Source organism: Triticum dicoccoides, chromosome 2B (assembly GCF_002162155.2).
Source record: "Triticum dicoccoides isolate Atlit2015 ecotype Zavitan chromosome 2B, WEW_v2.0, whole genome shotgun sequence".
NCBI lineage: Eukaryota > Viridiplantae > Streptophyta > Magnoliopsida > Poales > Poaceae > Triticum > Triticum dicoccoides.
The window spans coordinates 68,868,796-68,888,085 of NC_041383.1; the positions used below are offsets into that span (position 1 = coordinate 68,868,796).

At 49.0% G+C, this 19,290-nt stretch overlaps 1 protein-coding gene and 1 pseudogene across 1 annotated transcript; one reads left to right on the forward strand and one right to left on the reverse strand.

Moving 5' to 3' along the window:
- The first annotated feature begins 287 nt into the window (after nucleotides 1–287).
- Nucleotides 288–448, forward strand: LOC119266141 (annotated as a pseudogene).
- Nucleotides 449–17,844: 17,396 nt separating this feature from the next.
- Nucleotides 17,845–19,137, reverse strand: LOC119367167 (peroxidase 21-like). Its single transcript, XM_037632765.1, has 2 exons — nucleotides 19,014–19,137; nucleotides 17,845–18,898 (listed from the first exon to the last, which is right to left on the reverse strand). Exons 1-2 carry the CDS (start codon nucleotides 19,078–19,080, stop codon nucleotides 17,949–17,951), a joined length of 1,017 nt encoding a protein of 338 aa, XP_037488662.1. The 5' UTR covers nucleotides 19,081–19,137; the 3' UTR covers nucleotides 17,845–17,948.
- Nucleotides 19,138–19,290: the final 153 nt, after the last annotated feature.

Sequence of the window (19,290 nt, forward strand, 5' to 3'; positions counted from 1 at the left end):
CGCCGCAGAGACCACGACGGAAGTGACCCAGGAATGGAATCCTCTGCTGCCAGTTAACATTTCCTCCCCAACAGCCCGGTAAATGTAAATGCCTCCCACAGCTTCAGTGATACATCAGGACAGCTTCAGTGATGCAGCGTGGGAAAGAAAAGGCCTGGTCGATGCTGAACCGACGTGAGAGAAACCGGGCGACTGAGAACGTTATTAGTCCCACCTCGGCTAAGCTACGAGGGGCTGGGTGTTAGACCGCGGCTATAATAGGGAGGGGGGCGCGCACATTGAGAGGCATCTTTGCGCTTGGGGCAATGACGCAGCTAGTGAGGTAATACCGAGGCGCGTCAATTGCTGGTTGAAAACTATTTCCAAACCCCCTCTTTGGCTCTCCCTCCGTGGAGGGCCACTGAGAATTTCTGAAAGGGCTCCCTCTCCTTCGGGCGAGGGTAAAGCCCTACAATACCCTAAATTCAAATTTTTTTGGCTATGGAATTTTTTATATTTATATTTATAAACTTTGGTTGTTCATCTGCTGTTTCTTCATCAGGGAGTCTGCCGGAACGCCGGCAATCCTGACCTTTTTCAGCCAAAGGATGCTCCTTTAGAGCTTTACAAATGCAGTTCATAGTTGTAAGCTGTCTGTCAGCATTCAGTTTGATGTTTCAGAGATGCTTACTGGCTTTGGGTTCTTGTTTCCGATTTCATCGAGCTATTGATGTGCCAAATTAGTTTTCATTCAAATCTTGAGGAGAATATTGGTCAAAGTGTGTCTGCTTGAAGTCCATCCGCCAACCGTTTCCCATGTACACTTTTACCTGAAAAGCGGCACTTAATTTCTCTGCTGAATTTTGAGTGGCACAAACAAAACTGAAGACCTCTGAGGCCAATGGGCGACGGCGGCAAGGAGTAGATTTAGTTTTGAGTTAAATACATCACTGGTGCCTTAACTTATCCATCACGGTCAGTTTGATACCTAAATTTGCACAATACTCCCTCTATAAACTAATATAAGAGCGTTTAGATCACTAAAGTAGTGATTTAAACGCTTTTATATTAGTTTACGGAGGGAGTACATAAAAGTGGTGTTATAACTTGTCCTCCCGTGCATATATGGTGCCTCTGGCTGTATGCGGCCGTATGGACTGTCCGCGTGAAATGCGAGCTGGCGGCTGGCCCACTTGTCAGTGGGCGAGTGATTCATGTTTTATTCGAATTAGAAATATAGGTCTCGTATGTCAACATGACAGAGAGAGAAATCGCTAAAATAAATTACAGGTAGACCTACTGCTTAGTGCGGGCATGAACAGACCATCGGGCAGAAAATGATGCGTTCTAATATTAGCTAGTACTCATATACATACACCTAGTCCGTGGATCTTTCTGCACTTCCTTCACATGTTTTTTTATTTTTTAGTTCCTGTTTAGTTTTTATATGTAAATTTTTCCATCAAAAAATACAAAAAATATAAGTAGGCAATTATTGTGCATTTTAATTCTTTAATCTATTTTCATTATTGTTACCTCTCAACCCAAACTGTCTTGAAATATATTCAGTAAGCAGGTCTTTGGTGAAATATATTCAGTCTATACGCTCAAACTCTCTAGTCACCCCAAGCACCAACAGCACACATTTGCGAGCTAAAGTACACTACCATAGCTAGTACGCTCTGTTGCACACTGCAATTCCTTATGAAATAGAACCACTGTCCAAACTAATCCTAATTTACTCTCAAATGCACACTCAAAATCTGAAAGTGCAGCTTTCTGCCGGCCACCAAACTAGTCCTAATTTACTCTCAAAATAAATGAACACACAATCTGAAAGGTATTTAGTTTAACTTCGTGGTAGTTCGGGATAATCCATCATTCTCGCTAATATTTCCTTACTTCTACAACCTGGAAACATTTGCTTCATTGTTCACTTGTTCAAACTAGTTAAGCTGAGATTTCTTATTAAACGTCCCCCCCCCCCTCCCCTTTTTTTTTATTAAGCTGTGATTTCTTATTAAATCTAAACCCTAAACCCTAAACCCTTTTTTTTATGGATGTGGTACCCATCCTAGCACTTTACATGGCCAGATCAGTGAAGAAATGGCGGTCAAATCACGTCTATAATCTTGTGGTTTTGCTGCTGCTGTTGTTTTTTGGAGAGAAGCTTGCGCAGTTTTGGAGCCACAAACTTCATCAGTTTGCTATGTTCACCAGTCTGAAACTGTAGGAATATGTACCCAACGTGCAGCTCCTTCTCCAAATGGCATCGTCCAGCTCAAGGATCAGAAGGAGTACATGTTCAGCTTTTCTTTTACCCCCAGACGTTAATAAACCGTTAAGAAAGAAACATGACGGCAACATGAGTGTGTGTGTTGGCAGAATGCTTCATGCAGCACAAGTTACGGGTTAGAAATTCAAATAGAGATACTTCACACACAACGTAAGATGAAAACAGAAATACTTGACAAAAGAGAACTTGTAAAGTATAGTCAAGACACAAATAGTTAGGCATCTTACATATCTGCCAAATACTTGGACAAGCAAGAAACTAGCAAAACATAAATATAAACATACAACTGGCTTAAGGCTATACTAAGGCACACACCGACTAAGGCCTTTTTCAGGTAACATGTAAATACCGCCGACCACATTGATATGATGTGACAAGCTCAATGAGAACTGCAGCAGCCCTTCATTCACCTAGAGAAAACCAAATTGCCCATCTGTTACTAACCAGATACACATAGGCAGAACGTAATAGTAGAACCTACTGTAACATAGTGTATAAACAAATGAATACAAATTCAGGACCAGCTCGGCAACACAAGGAAGAGCTAAGTAATACTCCCTCTGTTCCTAAATATAAGACGTTTTGGCAACTGCCAAAACGTCTTATATTTAGGAATGGAGGGAGTAGATATCAAATATCCTATTCCTGGTTATATCTCATAGAAATACCTGCAACACAAAATAAATCTTTGGTGCATTCTGACACTCTAGTTTATTGGGGTGGGGAATTAGAATGTTGTAAGACATGGTCTCTAAGATTTATCTCATGCAAACTCATCTCTCATCATGTCAACAAGACAAAATAAATAAATACATGCAAAAATGCAACACTACCACCAGAAGTGATCTTGAATATTGAGATTTAAATAAATGAAGCCTGGTTAGAGAAAACAACTTCGGGGAAAAAAGGTGTTGATCATTTGACATTTGCTTTTACATTATTACTCACTTGATATTTGATTTACTATCTCCCAAGGTTGATGACAACTACATCATATAATGACACAAAAAAGGCCATAAGCTTGTCTATATTGACCGATAACATACATTTTAAGCAACAGTACAGCTATAAGTTCATCTATCTAGGAAAGGGACAATCTGTAGCTAAGTTTAAGTTGTTAGTGAACAATTGAACATCTACAAACTGAAACAAAGATATTCAAGCAACCATGTACAAGACATAACAAGATTAGGTTACTCCTACAATATGAGGACTAAAGATGAACAATCACCTGGCGTGTAGAGACTGTTGAAGGAATTACAAGCGGTAACATGATCGCTTTCCCAAAGTTTTCTTGATTGCATCGACTTCAGTTGAACAATATAGACAGTGCCGTCCAGATGTAATAACATTTCATTAACATCCTGATCGTATCCAAGTATCAGTTCTGCCCCCCTTTTCACTACCTCAGTCGGAGGAGAGAGACCAAGAATGCCATGCATTTCAGTGGTCTTCCATAGCACCCATGTGGCAACACCTTGACAATTGACCTTCCGCTGCCACATTTGAATGTTATGGCTGAGACAATATGGTGAGACCAAGAGTGCCATCCTCTGCCTGGACGATATCATGGTTGCGGGGAACATTCATACCTAGAGGCGCCTCGATCACATCTAGACTCTGCCTATCCAAATCAAACTGAAGTATGCCGTAAATAGCATAAAACTACTACTTTACAGGCTAAGATTCCAAAAAACTACCGAATATTTTTTTTCTTCTGATAACTACCAACTCAGGGGTCGGCTGTTTCAAAAAACCGAAATTTGACGTTGCTAACATTTTAAACCGGTTTATGACAGGTCGGGCCCGCTCCTAAACAATCCGTTTGTTGACCGTTTTGTTTGACCGTTAGCTTACTGTGGGACCCATATGGAAGATGTTTCTTCTTCCTCCTACCTTTTCTTCTCTCCTCCTGTCTTTTTCTTCTCTCCTCCTTCCCGAGCTGCAGCTCCTCCAGGTCCTCCGCCACTCACCGATGGCTACCTCCACCACTCATCGACGGCCACCTCCACCACTCATCGACGACCACCTCCACCACTCACCGACGGCCGCGCCCGCCGCGAGCCGCGCCCCGAGTAGGGGCCACCGCAAGACGCGCCCAGGAGCACGGGCTACCGCGCTCAGGAGTGCCGGGAGCTGCGCCTAGGAGCAAGGAGCAACGGCCGCGCGTGCCATGGCCAGGGTTCAGGCCGACGCGCCCAGAGCACGCGCTGCAGCGAGCCGAGCGCCATGGCCAGGGGCTCGGGCTCGGGCCGCCGCGCCAAGGAAGAGGGAGGAGAGAGAGAGGCCGCATGGCTGGGACTTCACGCGGCTCGAGGTGCAGCTTGCCGGCAGGAGGAGGCAGCGACCGAAGGAGCTCAGCGGCGGCCCTTGCTGCACGTCGACGAGCGCGTGAGGGAAGTCTGCGGTGGCGCAGCTCCTCTCGAGCTTGAGCACGGGAGGGACCCGTTGCTTTTTCTTTAACTTTGCAGGGACCCGATTGCTTTTTTCAAATTTTACAGGGACCCAATTGCTTTATTGATATTTTTTATTAAATTATGATAAAGAGACACTGACATATGGGCCCCACATGTCAGCTAACGGTCAAACAAACGGTTAGACAATCCGTTGTCTTACATGTGGGCCCTAGCTGTCATAATCACGATCAACGGTAAAGCACTGGACGATTAGAGTTTTTTGAAACAGCCGACCTCTGACTTGGTAGTTATCAGAGAAAAAAAATATTTAGTAGTTTTTTTGGAACCTTAGCCTGTAAAGTAGTAGTTTTATGCTATTTACTCGGCCAGTAAAGAACATTGCCAATGAGGATGCTCTGAGCACCACCGCAACAAGCCGAACCTGGGTGTGGAGCCTCTGTCGGGATGAGATGGCCCCATGTGTCGGTCTCGGAGGAGTAGAAGCAGGCGAGGGGCCGATGATCGGGGCTGCGCATGAACACCAAGACCACCTTGAACGGGCTGGAGCGACAGCCGCCGTGCACGTGTCCCTGGCCGCGGTCGGCGCAGAGCACCGCCCCGTTGATGTGGCCCGTCTTGAACTCCGGCGGGATGGCCACGCGGCGCTGCTCGCCCGTGATGGGATCGCACATGAGGACCTCTGCCCGCGACACGTCGAAGACGAGGACGCGGTCGTGGCGGCACCCGAGGAGATGGGCCTCAGAGTCGGCGACGCGGATTCGCAGGTCCAAGCGCTCGGGAGGGACGCGGTCGGGAGCGGCCAGGACGGGGGCGAACACGATGTCGTCATCACGGCACTGGAAGAAGCCGAGGAGGGGCGGCTTCCCGTGGTGGGCGCGGAAGCGGGCGGTGAACTTGGGGTCGACGGCGGCGCAGCGCCACCGCTTGCAGACGGCGGAGGCGCGGGGAAGGGAGGAGGGCTGCGGCGGGATGCGGAGCAGGACCTCGCGGAGGATATCGTCATCCTCGAGCGGCGGCGGAGGCGCCGGTAGCGAGCCGCGGCGTCGGCGACGGCGGCAGGTCATTGGCGGTTGGCGCCTGGCTCCCGCTCTCGCTCGTGGGACTGGAGTGCTCTTTTCTTGGAACCGCTCCTTCTTCTTTCTCTGTTTTAGAACAACCGCTTCCTCTTCGGGGGCTGCTACGCGTCCGCCGGCTGATCTTTTTAAAAGATCGGCCGGGCCGCGAGCCGTTAGATCTGGCGTCATCGGATTGCACCCTCAACTATTGCAACAGGGATAATGTTGCAGAAACATCTCCAACAAAGGTCATGCTGCAGATTGTTTTTACAAAAAAGATCATGTTGCAGATTTTTTCTTTTGCAACATAGACCATGTTGCGGAAATGTCTATATAATATTTTGAATAGAGGTCATGCTGCAGAAACGTCCGTAGAATTTTTTGCAGTAGAGATCATGTTGCGGAAATTTTTTGTAACAAGAATCATATTACAGGATCTGTTGTTGCATCTCAGCCCAGGGAGGCCGCACCTATGGACGCCGGTGCTCCTCCAGGACGTCAGCGACATGGAACAACGACGAACGACGGCGGACAGGGCGGCATGCCTTGTACTCCCTCTGTAAACTAATATAAAAGCGTTTAGATTACTACTTTAGTATTCTAAACACTCTTACATTAGTTTACGGAGGGAGCAGATGTGAGCGGTGCAGTTCGGCAGCTTCAAGCGCACGCACGGCCAATTCACAGCACCGCGGGAGGCGGCTTCCAGCATCTACGCCTGGTAGCAGGCCGCTGCACCGGCCACCTGCCATGTCAAGGACGAGGTCAATGCTTGGATAAAGTGGCACATGTGCATCAGGATTCAAGCTAGGTGTAGAAGATGAATGACTAAATAAAGGAACCAGTAGTTCTAAGCGGTGATAGCCTCAGCCCACATGAGACGCGTGGCACGTGTGGGAGGCGGTGGACGCTGCGCTGTAATCGGCCGGATGACGGAAATCTTTTCCCTTCCTCTTTTCGTGCACAAGGAAGAGAAAAAAGAGCGACGTGCTGTTGGGCCCGGAAAGTTGGTGTAACGAGCGCTTGCTGGCCTCTAGAAGAATCGATAGCCCACCTTGGGAATTCGCCCGTGAGATAGAGATCAATCGAGTTTGATCCCCTAAAAAATCAATCGAGTTCCCTAAAAAAAATTCAATCGACTTTGGTTCAAGTTAGAGCAACCGCCGCCGCAATGGTGTCCCTGTTCGAATCCCATCTTGTGACTTGAAAATTACGGGCTACTTTCTTTGGACATCCTCGGTCATGCTCAAGCTTGACATCACCAAAGCATTTGACACTATGGACTAGGCGTTCTTGATGGAAGTCTTGCAACAGCTTGGTTTTGGCCCCAAGTGGATGGCCTGGGTGGACGGCCTTCTTGCCTCCTCCTCAACGGGAGTTCTGCTCAACGGAATCCCTGGGGAAGTTATATATAACAGGCAAGGTCTTCGGCAGGGGGACTTAATGTCTCCCCTGCTATTTGTTCTGCTCATGGAGGGCCTCCATCACTTGCTGCAGCATGCGGCAACGGCGGGTGTGTTCACTCTGCTGGCGCCCACTGGACTGCGTCATAGAACCTCTATATATGTCGACGACGCAGTTACATTTCTCAGACCGGATCTCCAAAGCTTAAGGGCGTGTGCAACACTGCTAGCTGATTTTGGCATGGCTTCAGGGCTTCGTACGAACATGGCCAAGTGCTCCGCGCACCCTATTCATTGTTCGGTGGAGCAAGTGCAGTTGATAGCCGATGAGCTGGGATGCCAAGTCTCGGGATGGCCATGCCGCTACCTGGGGCTACCTTTGGGTTTGCGCAAAATCTCGGCAACACAACTATAGTACTTGGTGGATAGAATGGCTGATCGGTTTCCTGCATGGCAAGCTAGGATGCTCTTCAGGGTTGGGCGTCTAGAGCTAGTCAAGACTACACTAGCGTCTATGCCCATTCACGCAATGGTGGCACTCGACCTGCCGGTGAAAACTATTGAAGCAACGAACAAGATTTGTCGCGGGTTTCTGTGGAAGGGACGCCGCGATATACATGGAGGCCACTGTTAGATGGCGTGGGACCAAGTTTGCATGCCTAAGGAATACGGCGGCCTTGGCATTCCAAATTTGCGTCTTCTCAATGCGGCACTCAGAGCTCGATGGCCTTGGCTGATGAGAAAGGAGCATGATCGATCATGGATTGAGTTCAACCTGCAAGTCTCATCGGATTCCTTGAGCATCTACAAGGCGGCGACCAAGTGCACGCTAGGAAATGGTGAGGTCGCGCTCTTCTGGACAGATTGGTGGCTGTGGGACGGGCGGATTGAAGACCTCATGCCTAACTTATTCGCGGTTGTGAGGAGCAGAGTGTTGGAAATATGCCCTAGAGGCAATAATAAAAGGGTTATTATTATATTTCCTTGTTAATGATAATTGTCTTTTATTCATGCTATAACTGTATTATCCGGAAATCGTAATACATGTATGAATACATAAACCATAACATGTCCCTAGTGAGCCTCTAGTTGACTAGCTCGTTGGTCGACAGATAGTCATGGTTTCCTGACTATGGACATTAGATGTCATTGACAACGGGATCACATCATTAGAAGAATGATGTGATGGACGAGACCCAATCCTAAGCATAGCACAAGATCGTGTAGTTCGTTTTGCTAGAGCTTTTCCAATGTCAAGTATCTCTTCCTTAGACCATGAGATCGTGTAACTCCCGGATACCATAAGAGTGATTTGGGTGTACCAAACGTCACAAGGTAACTGGGTGACTATAAAGGTGCACTACAGGTATCTCCGAAAGTGTTTGTTGGGTTGACATGGATCGAGACTGGGATTTTTCACTCCGTATGACGGAGAGGTATCTCTGGGCCCACTCGGTAATGCATCATCACAATGAGCTCAAAATGACCAAGTGTTTGGTCACGGGATCATGCATTACGGTACGAGTAAAGTGACTTGCCGGTAACGAGACTGGACGAGGTATTGGGATACCGACGATCGAGTCTCGGGCATGTAACGTACCGAATGACAAAAGGAATTGTATACGGTGTTGTTCGAATCCTCGACATCGTGGTTCATCCGATGAGATCATCGAGGAGCATGTGGGAGCCAACATGGGTATCCAGATCCCGCTGTTGGTTATTGCCCGAGAGCCGTCTCGGTCATGTCTACGTGTCTCCCGAACCCGTAGGGTCTACACACTTAAGGTTCGGTGACGCTAGGGTTGTATGAATATGAGTATGCAGTATACTGAATGTTGTTAGGAGTCCCGGATGAGATCCCGGACGTCACGAGGAGTTTCGGAATGGTCCGGAGGTAAAGAATTATATATAGGAAGTGGTATTTCGGCCATCGGGAAAGTTTCGGGGTCACCCGGTATTGTACCGGGACCACCGGAAGGGTCCCGGGGGTCCACCGGGTGGGGCCACCCATCCCGGAGGGCCCCATGGGCTGAAGTGGGAGGGGAGCCAGCCCATAGTGGGCTGGTGCGCCCCCCTAGGCCCACCCCCTGCGCCTAGGGTTGAAACCCTAGGGTGGGGGGGCGCACCACATGCCTTGGGGGGCACTCCTCCCCCCTTGGCCGCCGCCCCCTTGGGAGATTGAATCTCCCAGGGCCGGCGCCCCCCCCCTGGGGGCCTATATAAAGGGAGGGGGGAGAGGGGTAGCCGCACCCTGAAGTCCTGGCGCCCCCTCCCCCTGCTACACCTCTTCCTCCTCCGTCACGTGCTTGGCGAAGCCCTGCCGGAGTGCTGCTGTTCCACCACCATCACGCCGTTGTGCTGCTGCTGGAGCCATCATCATCAACCTCTCCTTCCCCCTTGCTGGATCAAGAAGGAGGAGACGTCACACGCTCCGTACGTGTGTTGAACGCGGAGGTGCCGTCCGTTCGGCGCTAGGATCTTCGGTGATCTGAATCACGGCGAGTACGACTCCATCATCACCGCTCCCTCTAACGCTTCCGTACGCGATCTACAAGTGGTATGTAGATGCAAAATCACTCCCTTGACTCGTTGCTTAGATGAACTCATAGATGGATCTTGGTGAAACCGTAGGAAAAATTTTAATTTTCTGCAACGTTCCCCAACAGTGGCATCATGAGCTAGGTCTATACGTAGTTCTCTATTGCACGAGTAGAACACAACTTTGTTGTGGGCGTAGATCTTATCAACTTGCTTGCCGCTACTAGTCTTATCTTGCTTCAGCGGTATTGTGGGATGAAGCGGTCCGGATCAACCTTACACGTACGCTTACGTGAGACCGGTTCCACCGACTAACATGCACTAGTTGCATAAGGTGGCTAGCGGGTGTCTGTCTCTCCCACTTTAGTTGGAGCGGATTCGATGAAAAGGGTCCTTATGAAGGGTAAATAGAAGTTGACAAAATCACGTTGTGGTTATTCGTAGGTAAGAAAACGTTCTTGCTAGAACCCAATTGCAGCCACGTAAAAGATGCAACAACAATTAGAGGACGTCTAACTTGTTTTTGCAGCAATTGTCATGTGATGTGATATGGCCAGAAGTTGTGATGAATGATGAATGATATATTGTGATGTATGAGATCATGTTCTTGTAATAGGAATCACGACTTGCATGTCGATGAGTATGACAACCGGCAGGAGCCATAGGAGTTGTCTTTATTTTTTGTATGACCTGCGTGTCATTGAAGAACGCCATGTAAACTATTTACTTTATTGCTAAACGCGTTAGTCATAGAAGTAGAAGTAGTCGTTGGCGTGACAACTTCATGAAGACACGATGATGGAGATCATGATGATGGAGATCATGGTGTCATGCCGGTGACAAGATGATCATGGAGCCCCGAAGATGAAGATCAAAGGAGCTATATGATATTGGCCATATCATGTCACTACTTTATATAATTGCATGTGATGTTTATTGTGTTTTACGCATCTTGTTTACTTAGAACGACGGTAGTAAATAAGATGATCCCTTACAACAATTTCAAGAAGTGTTCTCCCCTAACTGTGCACCGTTGCTAAAGTTCGTCGTTTCGAAGCACCACGTGATAGATCCTTACGTTCACATACAACGGATGTAAGACAGTTTTACACATGCAAAACACTTAGGGTTAACTTGACGAGCCTACCATGTACAGACATGGCCTCGGAACACGGAGACCGAAAGGTCGAACACGAGTCGTATGGAAGATACGATCAACATGAGAATGTTCACCGACGATGACTAATCCGTCTCACATGATGATCGGACACGGCCTAGTCGACTCGGATCGTGTAACACTTAGATGACTAAGGGGATGTCAAATCTGAGTGGGAGTTCATTAAATAATTTGATTAGATGAACTTAATTATCATGACCTTAGTCTAAAATCTTTGCAAAATATGTCTTGTAGATCAAATGGCCAACGCTCATGTCAACATGAACTTCAACGCGTTCCTAGAGAAAACCAAGCTGAAAGATGATGGCAGCAACTATACGGACTGGGTCCGGAACCTTAGGATCATCCTCATAGCTGCCAAGAAAGCATATGTCCTTGAAGCACCGTTAGGTGACCCACCTGCTCTCCCAGCACTGCAAGACGATTTGAACGTTTGGCAGACACGTGCTGATGATTACTCCCTCGTTCAGTGTGGCATGCTTTATAGCTTAGAACCGGGGCTCCAAAAGCGTTTTGAGCAACACGGAGCATATGAGATGTTCGAGGAGCTGAAACTAGTTTTCCAAGCTCATGCCCGGATCGAGAGATATGAAGTCTCCGACAAGTTCTATAGTTGTAAGATGGAGGAAAACAGTTCTGTCAGTGAGCATATACTCAAAATATCTGGGTTGCACAGCCGCCTGTCCCAGCTGGACATTAACCTCCCGGATGAGGCGGTCATTGACAGAATCCTTCAGTCGCTCCCACCAAGCTACAAGAGCTTTGTGATGAACTATAATATGCAGGGGATGGTGAAGACCATTCCTGAAGTATTTTCAATGCTGAAGTCGGCAGAGGTTGAAATCAAGAAAGAATATCAAGTGTTGATGGTCAATAAGACCACTAAGTTCAAGAAGGGCAAGGGTAAGAAGAACTTCAAGAAGGATGGCAAAGATGTTGCCGCGCCCGGTAAGCCAGTTGCCGGGAAGAAGTCAAAGAATGGACCCAAGCCTGAGACTGAGTGCTTTTATTGCAAGGGGAAGGATCACTGGAAGCGGAACTGCCCCAAATACTTAGCGGATAAGAAGGCCGGTAACACTAAAGGTATATTTGATATACATGTAATTGATGTGTACCTTACCAGTACTCGTAGTAACTCCTGGGTATTTGATACCGGTGCCGTTGCTCATATTTGTAACTCACAGCAGGAGCTGCGGAATAAGCGGAGACTGGCGAAGGACGAGGTGACGATGCGCATCGGGAATGGTTCCAAGGTCGATGTGATCGCCGTCGGCACGCTACCTCTACATTTACCTACGGGATTAGTTATAAACCTTAATAATTGTTATTTGGTGCCAAGTTTGAGCATGAACATTGTATCTGGATCTCGTTTGATACGAGATGGCTACTCATTTAAATCCGAGAATAATGGTTGTTCTATTTATATGAGAGATATGTTTTATGGTCATGCCCCTATGGTCAATGGTTTATTCTTAATGAATCTCGAGCGTAATGTTACACATATTCATAGCGTGAATACCAAAAGATGTAAAGTTGATAACGATAGTCCCACATACTTGTGGCACTGCCGCCTTGGTCACATTGGTGTCAAGCGCATGAAGAAGCTCCATTCTGATGGACTTTTGGAGTCTCTCGATTATGAATCATTTGACACATGCGAACCATGCCTCATGGGCAAGATGACCAAGACTCCGTTCTCCGGAACAATGGAGCGAGCAACCAACTTGTTGGAAATCATACATACCGATGTGTGCGGTCCAATGAGCATTGAGGCTCGCGGAGGATATCGTTATGTTCTCACTCTCACTGATGACTTGAGTAGATATGGGTATGTCTACTTGATGAAACACAAGTCTGAGACCTTTGAAAAGTTCAAGGAATTTCAGAATGAGGTAGAGAATCAACGTGACCGAAAGATAAAATTCTTACGATCGGATCGTGGAGGAGAATATTTAAGTCACGAATTTGGTACACACTTAAAAAAATGTGGAATCGTTTCACAACTCACGCCGCCTGGAACACCTCAGCGTAACGGTGTGTCCGAACGTCGTAATCGCACTCTATTGGATATGGTGCGGTCTATGATGTCTCTTACCGATTTACCGCTATCATTTTGGGGATACGCTCTAGAGATAGCTACATTCACTTTAAATAGGGCACCGTCTAAATCCGTTGAGACGACACCGTATGAATTATGGTTTGGGAAGAAACCTAAGCTGTCGTTTCTAAAAGTTTGGGGATGCGATGCTTATGTCAAGAAACTTCAACCTGAAAAGCTCGAACCCAAGTCGGAAAAATGCGTCTTCATAGGATACCCTAAGGAAACCATTGGGTATACCTTCTACTTATGATCCGAGGGCAAGATCTTTGTTGCCAAGAACGGATCCTTTCTGGAAAAAGAGTTTCTCTCAAAAGAAGTACGTGGGAGGAAAGTAGAACTCGATGAAGTACTACCTCTTGAACGGGATAGTAGTGCAGCTCAGGAAAATGTTCCTGTGATGCCTACACCAACTGAAGAGGAAAATAATGATGATGATCAAGGTACTTCTGATCAAGTTACTACTGAACTACATAGGTCCACAAGGACACGTTCCGCACCAGAGTGGTACGGCAACCCTGTCCTGGAAATCATGTTGTTGGACAACGGTGAACCTTCGAACTATGAAGAAGCAATGGCGGGCCCAGATTCCAACAAATGGCTAGAAGCCATGAAATCCGAGATAGAATCCATGTATGAAAACAAAGTATGGACTTTGACTGACTTGCCCGATGATCGGCGAGCAATAGAAAACAAATGGATCTTTAAGAAGAAGACGGACGCGGATGGTAATGTCACCATCTATAAAGCTCGACTTGTCGCTAAGGGTTATCGGCAAGTTCAAGGGATTGACTACGATGAGACTTTCTCTCCCGTAGCGAAGCTTAAGTCCGTCCGAATCATGTTAGCAATTGCCGCATACTATGATTATGAGATATGGCAGATGGACGTCAAAACGGCATTCCTTAACGGGCATCTTAAGGAAGAACTGTATATGATGCAGCCGGAAGGTTTTGTCGATCCTAAGAACACTGACAAAGTATGCAAGCTCCAGCGATCCATTTATGGGCTGGTGCAAGCATCTCGGAGTTGGAACATTCGCTTTGATGAGATGATCAAAGCGTTTGGGTTTATGCAGACTTATGGAGAAGCCTGCGTTTACAAGAAAGTGAGTGGGAGCTCTGTAGCATTTCTCATATTATATGTAGATGACATACTTTTGATGGGAAATAATATAGAATTCTTGGACAGTATTAAGGCTACTTGAATAAGTGTTTTTCAATGAAGGATCTTGGAGAAGCTGCTTACATATTAGGCATCAAGATCTATAGGGATAGATCAAGACGCCTCATAGGTCTTTCACAAAGCACATACCTTGATAAAATTTTGAAGAAGTTCAAAATGGATCAGTCCAAGAAAGGGTTCTTTCCTGTACTGCAAGGTGTGAGATTGAGCTCGGCTCAATTCCCGACCACGGCAAAAGATAAAGAAGAGATGAGCGTCATCCCCTATGCCTCAGCCATAGGATCTATTATGTATGCCATGCTGTGTACCAGACCTGATGTAAACCTTGCCGTAAGTTTGGTAGGAAGGTACCAAAGTAATCCCGGCAAGGAACACTGGACAGCGGTCAAGAATATCCTGAAGTACCTGAAAAGGACAAAGGACATGTTTCTCGTTTATGAAGGTGACGAAGAGCTCGTCGTAAAGGGTTACGTCGACGCTAGCTTCGACACAGATCTGGATGACTCTAAGTCACAAACCGGATACGTGTATATGTTGAATGGTGGAGCAATAAGCTGGTGCAGCTGCAAGCAGAGCGTCGTGGCGGGATCTACATGTGAAGCGGAGTACATGGCAGCCTCGGAGGCAGCGCATGAAGCTATTTGGGTGAAGGAGTTCATCACCGACCTAGGAGTCATACCCAATGCGTCAGGGCCGATCAAACTCTTCTGTGACAACACTGGAGCTATTGCCCTTGCCAAGGAGCCAAGGTTTCACAAGAAGACCAGGCACATCAAGTGTCGTTTCAACTCCATCCGCAAAAATGTTCAAGATGGAGACATAGATATTTGCAAAGTACATATGAATCTGAATGTCGCAGATCCGTTGACTAAACCTCTCTCACGAGCAAAAACATGATCAACACCAGAAATCTATGGGTGTTCGATTCATCACAATGTAACTAGATTATTGACTCTAGTGCAAGTGGGAGACTGTTGGAAATATGCCCTAGAGGCAATAATAAAAGGGTTATTATTATATTTCCTTATTCATGATAATTGTCTTTTATTCATGCTATAACTGTATTATCCGGAAATCGTAATACACGTGTGAATACATAGACCATAACATGTCCCTAGTGAGCCTCTAGTTGACTAGCTCGTTGGTCGACAGATAGTCATGGTTTCCTGACTATGGACATTAGATGTCATTGACAACGGGATCACATCATTAGGAGAATGATGTGATGGATGAGACCCAATCCTAAGCATAGCACAAGATCGTGTAGTTCGTTTTGCTAGAGCTTTTCCAATGTCAAGTATCTCTTCCTTAGACCATGAGATCGTGTAACTCCCGGATACCGTAAGAGTGCTTTGGGTGTACCAAACGTCACAACGTAACTGGGTGACTATAAAGGTGCACTACAGGTATCTCCGAAAGTGTCTGTTGGGTTGACACGGATCGAGACTGGGATTTGTCACTTCGTATGACGGAGAGGTATCTCTGGGCCCACTCGGTAATGCATCATCACAATGAGCTCAAAGTGACCAAGTGTTTGGTCACGGGATCATGCATTACGGTACGAGTAAAGTGACTTGCCGGTAACAAGACTGAACGAGGTATTGGGATACCGACGATCGAGTCTCGGGCATGTAACGTACCGAATGACAAAGGGAATTGTATACAGGGTTGTTCGAATCCTCGACATCGTGGTTCATCCGATGAGATCATCGAGGAGCATGTGGGAGCCAACATGGGTATCCAGATCCCGCTGTTGGTTATTGCCCGAGAGCCGTCTCGGTCATGTCTACGTGTCTCCCGAACCCGTAGGGTCTACACACTTAAGGTTCGGTGACGCTAGGGTTGTATGAATATGAGTATGCAGTATACCGAATGTTGTTCGGAGTCCCGGATGAGATCCCGGACGTCACGAGGAGTTTCGGAATGGTCCGGAGGTAAAGAATTATATATAGGAAGTGGTATTTCGGCCATCGAGAAAGTTTCGGGGTCACCCGGTATTGTACCGGGACCACCGGAAGGGTCCCGGGGGTCCACCGGGTGGGGCCACCCATCCCGGAGGGCCCCATGGGCTGAAGTGGGAGGGGAGCCAGCCCATAGTGGGCTGGTGCGCCCCCCTAGGCCCACCCGCTGCGCCTAGGGTTGAAACCCTAGGGTGGGGGGCGCACCACATGCCTTGGGGGGCACTCCTTCCCCCTTGGCCGCCGCCCCCTTGGGAGATTGAATCTCCCAGGGCCGGCGCCCCCCCCCCCTGGGGGCCTATATAAAGGGAGGGGGGAGAGGGACAGCCGCACCCTGAAGTCCTGGCGCCCCCTCCCCCTGCTACACCTCTTCCTCCTCCGTCACGTGCTTGGCGAAGCCCTGCCGGAGTGCTGCTGTTCCACCACCACCACGCCGTTGTGCTGCTGCTGGAGCCATCATCATCAACCTCTCCTTCCCCTTTGCTGGATCAAGAAGGAGGAGACGTCACACGCTCCGTACGTGTGTTGAACGCGGAGGTGCCGTCCGTTCGGCGCTAGGATCTCCGGTGATCTGAATCACGGCGAGTACGACTCCATCATCACCGCTCCCTCTAACGCTTCCGTACGCGATCTACAAGTGGTATGTAGATGCAAACTCACTCCCTTGACTCGTTGCTTAGATGAACTCATAGATGGATCTTGGTGAAACCGTAGGAAAAATTTTAATTTTCTGCAACGTTCCCCAACACAGAGCACGGAAAAGAACGGTGAAGCAAGCCATGGTGGACGGATGGTGGCAAGACGTGTCACCTAACATGTGCCCTCAAGCACTGAGCGAGTTCCTACAGCTTGTAGACAGGACCCAACACATTCAGCTCCTGGATAATATTGAAGACAAGCTGGTCTGGGCTTGGGAGGCTAACGGCTGCTTCTCGGTAAGATCGGCTTACCGAGCGTTCTTTGCAGGGAGAGAGGAGGCCAATGGAGCCATGCAAATCTGGCGATCGAGGGCGCCGGCGACCTGCAAGCTGTTCGCATGGTTGGCAGCTAGGGAGAGGTGCTGGACGGCAGACAGGCTTGCGCGACGACAACTACCACATCCCCCTGCTTGTCCATTCTGTGACCAAGCGCCAGAAACAATCAATCACATCTTGCTTGGCTGCGTCTTTGCGAGGCAAGTGTGGCTGACCATCCTTGATCACTAGGACAAACATATCTGGCTACCAAGCGTGGATGCTAGTCTGATGGAATGGTGGTCCTCCGTACACCCACAACCAAAGCTCAGGAAGGAGACCTGGACTGTAATTGCTCTGGTTGCATGGATGTTGTGAAAGCATAGGAATGAGGTCGTGTTTGATGGAGCCACTCCTTCCACGAGTGAGCTTCTCAGGAAGATCGAGTTGGAAGGGCAAGATTGGAGGGCGGCTGGCCTTCTGCGCGAGGCAAAATCGCTCCCGGTTAGAGTAGATGAGTGGGCCAGTAGTGAGTAATTCGCATGTCGAGTTTTGGCTATGCTAGCCGTGGATAAGTTGTAAAACTTTTTGCCTTTCTAGGCTTTTTCTATCTATAATCTCGATACGTCAAGCTTTGACGTATCCTTGAAAAAAAAAGATTTTTCAGTGTTCCAGACGTTGAATACTACAGCGAATTCGGATAACGCATACCCATCAGCATAGCAGGGAGGCAAGGTATGCATGCTCATACAGCAAGCCAAGCATGCACACAGCCACACATGATACATGGCCCCTTCATCACTTCTGAATTATTAGCGCCCCACGCCACGAGCGCATACATACACACACGATCACGTCTTGCCACGAGGGAACCACTGATCACTAGCCCTTACTTGGCGTTGACGAACCTGCAGTCCTTCCTGACCTCCCCCTGCCCGCCGGTGAGCGGCCCGTTCTCCGACATCCTCACCAGCGCCGCCGCGAACGTCTCACCAAAGTACCCGTTATCAGCCGCCATCTTCTTCACGAACGGCGCGGTGCGCGGGTCGGACGCGAGCCGCTGGTCCACGAGCAGCAGCCCCCGGCCTTTCAGCAGGTTCTTGTGGTACATGTTGTCGAGCACCATGGGCGTGGCGCGGTCGTTGCGCGCGTACGCCACGTCGCGGGTGTCCTCCCTCGCGTCCGCCGTCGGGCACCGGCCCCGCAGGTACGCGCCGTACGCCGGCTCGATGCCGCCGTCCACCGCCGGGTACAGCCTGGCCACCAGGTTGTTGCAGTGGACGCGGCCCACCGAATGCGCGCCCAGCAGCGCCACCACGGCCTCCGCGTCCAGCCCCATGGCCGCGAACCGGGCCAGCACCGCCGACACCGTGTCGTTGTGGTTCGGGATGTACCGCTCCACCTCGCCGTACTGGCTCTCCATGGCGTCCCGCCGCCCCGTCCGCATCGGGATCGCGGCCGGCCCGCCCAGCATGGCCGCGCCGTCCCGGGCGGCCAGCGCGAGGAGGTCCGCGCAGGAGACGGTGCCCGGGCACTCGCGCTCCAGCGCCGACTTGATGGCGCCCACGTACTTGAAGTTGCGCATGCCGAAGCTCCTCGGGGAGGCCTGCTCGGAGACGAGGCCCGTGGCGGCGTCGGTCTCCAGGAGCAGCGAGGCGTCGCAGGACTTGACGGTGCAGTCGTGGAAGAGGGCCCGGAGCCACGACACGGCCGTGTTGCCGTGCTCCTCGTACAGGCTCCTCACCTGCTCCTTCACGATCTGCTCCGCCCTCGGGCAGATCTCGGAGTAGTAGTTCAGCCTCAGACCACCGCCGCCATTGCCATTAGCGGCAGCATTCCCTGCCATGGCAGCAGATTAGGCAAACCGTCTGGAAGTTCTACTACTCGAGTCGAGATTGATAATCGTGCATTTCAGACGGAAATTGAGGTAGGAAATATGCAGATGGTAGCTTACGAGCAGTGAAGCAGCACAAGAGGAGCAGTGCAGATGCCACCGGCACTAGGCTTGAGCTGAGACCCATCTTCAGTTCACCCTGCCTTGCAAATATCCAAGGTGCTCAACCCGCTCTCATATCATATCGTTCTTATAGCCTAGGCGCCAAGTGGGAGGGAAGTGGGCATAAGTGAGTGGTTGACTGAAAGTGACACCATTGGAGATGGCCTCAAGTTTCAAGTACTCCATCCATGAAAACGCAGTTACTTCCTGGCTGACCGACACAAATTAAGGTTGG